We start from the raw sequence: 7334 nt of genomic DNA on the forward strand, positions 1-7334 counted from the left end.
AGACTAAACCACAGACTAAATCTCAGACTAAACCACAGACTAAACCTCAGACTAAACCACAGACTAAACCTCAGACTAAACCTCAGACTGAAGCTCAGACTAAACCTCGGACTAAACCACAGACTAAACCACAGACTAAACCTCAGCCTGAAGCTTAAACTAAACCTCAGCCTGAAGCTTAAACTAAACCACAGACTAAAGCTTAAACTAAACCTCAGACTAAAGCTCAAACTAAACCTCAGACTAAACCCCAGACTAAACCATAAACTAAACCAGACTAAACTCAAACTAAACCTCAGACTAAACTCAGACTAAGCCCGAGGCTGACCGGGGTAGATCCTGAAGAAGCCCGTGGAGCTGCCGAAGAACTGCCAGGTGAGCGTGGGATCCTTCTGGAAGTTCCCGATGAAGACGTCGTTCAGGGCCTCCGAGTTGTAGACGGCGTTGAGGATGTTGGGGTCTGCACAGAGGAGGCCGTGAGCAGCCGAGCCTCGGCTGAGCCCGGCTCAAGGCGGTGACCTCTGACCTTTGTTGTAGACGTTGGTGGGCACCTGGATGTCGCTCTGCAGCGTGTTGACCAGCAGCTTGTTGAAGTGCTCGTTCTCCTCCAATGGGAAGTCTCCGCCCAGCTCCAGGCTGTTCCCGTCCTCGTCCACCGAGTTGATCACCATGGAGTTGTAGTAGTCGAACTGACGGGGGGGGGGGCAGGAAGGAGAATCCTTTCAGAATAAGATGATCTGACGTCTCCCGTGTTTCTTCATGAACCTCGTCTCCACACGACCAACGACACATTAGATCTCTCTCTCTCTCTCTCTCACTCACTCACTCACTCACTCACACACACACACACACACACACACAAAACGCTGCGGTGCCAACGTGAATAACCCAGAGGTTCTGAAGCAGACCTTCATGGTGGCGTTGTAGTCGTGGTACAGGTCGGCGTCCTCTGCCGACTCCGCCAACCTCTGAGCCAAGAAACAGATTGTGATTAATGTCTTCATCATCATCTGTCACAATCGATGTTATAGTGAGATCACCAGCATTATCTCTCGATTGGATTGGGAGGGATTTCAGAAAAAAATTTAGACATATATATAAATATATATATATATATAATAAGTATAAATGATTTACAGACTGAATACATGGAGAATGAGGGTCTGGGAACACACTGGTGATTTGCATTGTGGGTAATGTAAGATCCAGAAGTTTTGGACCTTGACCCATACAAGGAACAAAAAGTTTTCTCTTTCTTTAGTTTGTCACTTACAAGTACCCCAACTTCCCACTTGTAATGGACTATATATATATATATATATCCATATTGAATATATGTATATATATATATATAAATAAAACATTTAAAAATAAATATCTATATATACATGTTTTAATAAAAACAATGTATCAATATTCATATGTATATGTATTTTTAAATATATATATCAGGCATGAAAACGGGTCAGGGGTGAAAAAGGTGAGGAGGATAGGCGTGCGGGGGGGGGGGGGGGGGTGCTGGTGGTGACTTCCACGAACATCGATGTTGGACGTTGTATGATAATCTATAGGTCCTCCATTCTGACACCAAGTCAGTGATCGGGCCCTATAATACTATAATAATAGTAATATTGTGTATAATATGGTCATTCATGAACCAACTTCCTTTTTGTTGTTGTTGGCGTGAACAAGTCTTCAAGTCTTGAGCTCTGCTGAGCCACGAGTCTGTTCCTCGAGTCTGTTCCTGGAGTCTGTTCTGCCTCTACCTGGTTGTCACGATCTTCTATACCATACCTGCCATAAATATCATGATACAATACCATAAAAACAGTATACCATAAATAAGACACTGGTATATTTATCTATAATAGTAATAAATAAAATATCTGTATGGTTCACTTTTTACCAACTTTTTCAACACTTAACAAATAGCAGTAATATTAGTATTAATACAGCAAGATATTAATGAAACTACATGGAGCCATCATAGCATTGATCAATGATGATGCACTATGAGGCCGTTAGTCTCTGACCAGAGGATACAGAGTTCATCAGGAAGAGCAGCTGTAGAGTTACAGAACTTTACAGACTGAACTTAAACATTTCACTTCTGGCATCTTTTTTTATTTTTATTTTTAAAGCCGAAAATTCCGCCACTTAACGCCCCTCGCTGTGAGCGCTGCGCTGCGCGTGCAAACAGCTCGACACGGAGCAGCGCGTGCGCTCTGATCGCTCTTTACCTTCGCATTGAAAATGCCGGAAGGTTATGTTTTGATCGCCGTGTATTTATTTATTTATTTATTTGTATGCGTGTTATTCGCAAATCTCAAAAAGTATTGAACCGAATCGCATGAAATTTGGTGGGATGATTGTTTATTATCCGGGGACCAGTTGATTAGATTTTGGGATCGATCGGGTCAAAGGTCACGAACAGGTCAAAATCTTTCGCAGAACTCAAAAAGTATTTAACCGAATCGCATGAAATTTGGTGGGATGATTGTTAATTATCCGGGGACCAGTTGATTAGATTTTGGAATCGATCGGGTCAAAGGTCAAAGGTCATGAACAGGTCAAAATCTTTCGCAGAACTCAAAAAGTATTGAACCGAATCGCATGAAATTTGGTGGGATGATTGTTTATTATCCGGGGACCAGTTGATTAGATTTTGGGATCGATCGGGTCAAAGGTCATGAACAGGTCAAAATCTTTCGCAGAACTCAAAAAGTATTGAACCGAATCGCATGAAATTTGGTGGGATGATTGTTTATTATCCGGGGATCAGTTGACTAGATTTTGGGATCGATCGGGTCAAAGGTCAAGGTCAAAGGTCATGAACAGGTCAATCTGATAATGGCGGCGCGCTCAGTCGCGAAGTCTCGTCGGTCCCGTTTAGGTGCATTTTTTTTTGTTTATTTGTGTGTTTTTTTATTAGCCCAAACAGTAACCTGCTGGGCGAAGGTTAGTTTTAGCCGACAGGACCTGTTGGAAATAGGTCTGAAATGCGAGCAGACAATTTCGGCGGAGTTTACAAGCCGGGAAAACATTCCCTCAGCACTGGCGCGACCCCCCGGCTCACAATGGCTAACGTTACCTACCATCAAAAGACGGCGGCGAAGCGCCGTGGAGACAGGGGTGGTCCGCTAAACAGACTGAAGCGAGACCCACACAGACCAGCGATACCGAGCCTATTCCTGGCTAACGTGAGGTCGCTAGCAAACAAGATGGATGAATTAAGGCTCCGTGTTGAAACGAAGACGGTGAACAGCTGTGTGCTGATCATAACAGAGAGTTGGCTAACTGCTGGCATACCGGACGCTAGCATCGAGCTACAAGGCTACACAATGCACAGACAAGACAGAGACGCTATGGCTACAGGGAAAACACGCGGTGGATTATTAATCTACATTAACAACGACTGGTCTTCAGACTCCAAATTGGTAAGCAGCCACTGCTCCAAAGATCTGGAGTATATCACAGTCAAATGCCGACCCTTTCACCTGGCCAGAGAGCACTCAGCCGTCTTGATAACATCTGTTTACATAGCCCTGATGCTAATGCTAGCTCGGCGCTAGCTTTGTTACACGGCTCCATCAGCGCACAACAAAGCAGATACCCTGACGCTGTCCACATCATAGGGGGGGATTTTAATCAGACTAATCTAAAGACAGTGCTCCCTAAGTTATACCAGCACGTGAAGTGTGCCACAAGGGGAAAAAATACACTGGACAAGGTGTACACAAACATCAAAAATGGCTATAGAGCCAGACAGCTGCCCCATTTGGATCAGTCTGATCACATGTCCCTGATCCTAACACCGGCATACACACCAATCAGGATAAGCGCCCCCAAAATCAACAAAACAGTGAAAACTTGGCCAGAGGGCGCCATGGAACGGCTACAGGACTGCTTTGCGAAGACAGACTGGTCGGTCTTTGAAGACAGGGACCTGGAACAGCACACAGCAGCGGTCCTATGCTACATTACACACTGCATAGACACAGTCACAGAGGACAAGCGTATCCGTGTCTACCCAAACCGGAAGCCCTGGATGACCAGAGAAGTGAAAGGCCTACTCAAGGAGAGAGACACAGCCTTCAAGGAAGGTGACCAGGAGGCGTTACAGTGCCGCCAGGGCCAAACTAAAGAGAGGAATTAGAGAGGCCAAGGCGGACTATAAAAGCAAGATCGAGGACTACCTACGGAGCAATAACACCAGAAAAGTATGGCAGGGAATACAGCATATCACAAACTTCAGACCCAGCAAATCAACAGCTGACGGTGACGCCTCCAGAGCGGAGGAGCTAAACAGCTTCTTCGCTCGCTTCGACAGAGAGCGTCCTGCAGCCACATCAACACCCCCTCAACAACCCCCCAGCCCCCCCACCCCGCCTGCACCTCACAGCAGCCACACTCTCATCGTGAGGAGCACGGTGAGGCGCATGCTGAGAACGGTGAACCCGAGGAAGGCCACAGGCCCAGACGGTGTTCAGGACAAGTACTGAGAGAATGTGCAGACCAGCTGGCTGGGGTCTTTACCAAGATCTACAACCAATCACTCTCTCAGGCTGTCGTCCCACCATGCATGAAGACTTCCACAATCATTCCGGTGCCGAAAAGAACTCCATCACCTGCCTTAACGACACGCCCAGTAGCACTCACACCCATCATCACAAAGTGCTTTGAGAAACTGATCAAGATACACATCACCTCAGCTCTACCTCCCGGGTTTGACCTCACCAGTTCGCCTACAGAACAAACAGGTCCACGGAGGACGCCATCGCCACAGCTCTGCACTCCACTCTGAGCCACCTGGAACAGAGGGGGAGCTACGCGAGGCTGCTCTTTGTGGACTACAGCTCGGCATTTAACACCATCATTCCTGAGAGACTGGTGTCCAAACTATTAGATCTGGGACTATCAAGCTCAATATGCAAATGGATAATGGACTTTTGTCTGACCGTCCCAGAGGGTGAGGATGGGTTGCCACACCTCCTCAAACCTAAACCTCAGCATCGGCTCTCCACAGGGCTGCGTGCTGAGTCCTCTCTACTCCCCACACACACGACTGCACCCCGCACACTCCAGCAACTCGGTCATCAAGTTCGCGGACGACACCACCATAGTGGGGCTCATCTCAGGAGGAGATGAGTCGGGCATCGAACGAGGTGGAGAGGCTGGCAGGGTGGTGCACAGAGAACAACCTGGCCCTGAACACCTCCAAAACCAAGGAGCTGATTGTCGATTTCAGGAGGAAAAAAACAGACTTTCAGCCCCTGGTCATCAGTGGAGACAATGTGGAGAGAGCCTCCAACTTCCGATTCCTGGGTGTACACCTCGAAGAACACCTTACCTGGAGCACCAACACCTCAGCCACCATCAAGAAGGCACACCAGAGACTGTACTTCCTGAGAGTCCTCAGGAAAAATCACCTCACACAGGAGCTGCTAGTGTCATTCTATCGGTGCTCTATTGAGAGCATCCTGACATACTGCATCTGTGTGTGGTTCTGGAGCTGCACGGCTGCAGAGAGGAAGGCGCTCCAGAGGGTCGTGAACACCGCTCAGAAAATAATTGGATGCCCCCTCCCCGCCCTGACTGAACTCTACAACACCCGCTGCCTGAAGAAAGCCCATAGCATCCTGAAAGATCCCTCCCACCCAGGACACTGCCACTTTCAACTCATGCGCTCAGGCAGACGATACAGAGCGATGAACACAAAAACAAATAGACTGAAGGACAGTTTTATCCGAGAGCAATAACTGTGCTCAACAGGCCCTGAAACCTCTCTGCATCTGTCAAAATAATGTGCAATACACCATGTGCAATACAGAACAAATGTGCAATATTGAAAAAGTGAAAACAATTACAACATATGCCCACTCAGGTAAAATGTGCCCTTATGCCCAAATGTACACTTGGAATTTTACTACAACTGTTCGCACATATTTTAAATGCCGAGTCACTTTAAATAAGGTTGTCTTTTTTCTATTCTTCGTATACCATGTATACAATACTGACATGCCTCTTACTCACTTATGTTATAATTCTGTACATATTTTGTTTTTTATTCTTATTTTTTAGTTGTACTCCTATTTTTTTTACATTGAAGTGCACCTAGGGGACTGCTACTCAATTTCGTTGTTCTTTGAACGTGTTCTCTGTAACAATGACAATAAAGAAAGTCTAAGTCTAAGTCTAAGTCTAAGTCTAAGTCTAAGTCTAAGTCTAAAATGTTCTTGAATCGCATGAAATTTGGTGGGATGATTGGTTATTATCCGGGGACCATTTGATTAGATTTTGGGATCAATCGGGTCAAAGGTCAAGGTCAAGGTCATGGAAAGGTCAAACTCTTTTTTTACCATAGCACGATACATTTTTGTCCAATTGGCATGCAACTAATGCCAACATGTTCATAATTCAATGCCCAATCTTGTGATATGCGAAGGTATGCGCTCTACCGAGTGCCCATTCTAGTTTAATGAAGTATTGAGACTAAAAATATGCTAAATCACATCGCTCTTAACGTACGGGTACTTTGTTAGTATCGCTCCACCGTGCAGCGCGACAGCAGCAGAAGTAGCGTCTAACATTCAAGCTAACCTAAACCACCAAACGCTGAAGACATCTTGACGCTGATTGGCCGAGACGCGACACGTCCCATCAAAGATGTTTTATTGCGAAGAGCAACACTTCACACTTTCTCCGCGTCCCACTCCAATCTCATAAACGCCGGCCGGCCAATTGACACCCCCCCCCTACCCCCAAACAAAAACTCTTCGGATCTACACGATTCACGTAAGTCACCTATTTTGGTTTCAAAACGGCGAATTTCGCCGAAAGGTGAGGGATTCTCATGCTTGATATATGTATTACAAAATATAAATATACACATATAAATATACATTTTTATATAATTTTTTAATATATATATATATAAATATGTATGTATGAATATACATATATATATATTAAAATATATATATATGAAATAAAAAATAAAATCTAAATATACATATATATTTATAAAAAATAATATTATATATAAATAAATATATATATATATTTAAGAATACATACATTACAAAATATAAATATATATGTATGAATATACATATATATTTAACACAAATCAAATGTAATATATATCGAAAATAAAAATATATAAATATACATATATCAACAAAAATAAATAAATAAAATAAAATATATATAAATATATTTGATGCTGAACACTTCTCACCTTCACCGACTTCATTTTGCGCCCCAACATTCTCTCGATCTGGTCGGAGTAGTCCTTCACCAGCTCGCCTCCGTCCAGCTCCACGATCCTCACG

At 44.4% G+C, this 7334-nt stretch overlaps 1 protein-coding gene across 4 annotated transcripts in view; it reads right to left on the reverse strand.

Annotated features, from left to right (window-relative positions):
• LOC130195260 (voltage-dependent calcium channel subunit alpha-2/delta-4-like) overlaps positions 1–7334 on the reverse strand; it is an 86484-nt gene that overhangs the window by 48200 nt on the left and 30950 nt on the right. For 3 of the 4 annotated variants that reach the window (XR_008832037.1, XM_056416701.1, XM_056416700.1), the window contains exons 3-6: positions 7241–7334; positions 909–968; positions 527–689; positions 329–460 (exon numbers count right to left, since the gene is read on the reverse strand). The exon at positions 7241–7334 is cut by the window's right edge and continues 23 nt beyond it. Coding sequence is in view for 2 of the 4 variants with exons in the window: in XM_056416701.1 (XP_056272676.1) it covers positions 329–460; positions 527–689; positions 909–968; positions 7241–7334 (449 nt within the window). In the remaining 2 variants the exon portion in view is untranslated. The remainder of the gene's footprint in view (positions 1–328; positions 461–526; positions 690–908; positions 969–7240) is intronic. The other variant, XR_008832038.1, reaches the window with a different exon arrangement.

Source organism: Pseudoliparis swirei, chromosome 6 (assembly GCF_029220125.1).
Source record: "Pseudoliparis swirei isolate HS2019 ecotype Mariana Trench chromosome 6, NWPU_hadal_v1, whole genome shotgun sequence".
Classification (NCBI taxonomy): domain Eukaryota; kingdom Metazoa; phylum Chordata; class Actinopteri; order Perciformes; family Liparidae; genus Pseudoliparis; species Pseudoliparis swirei.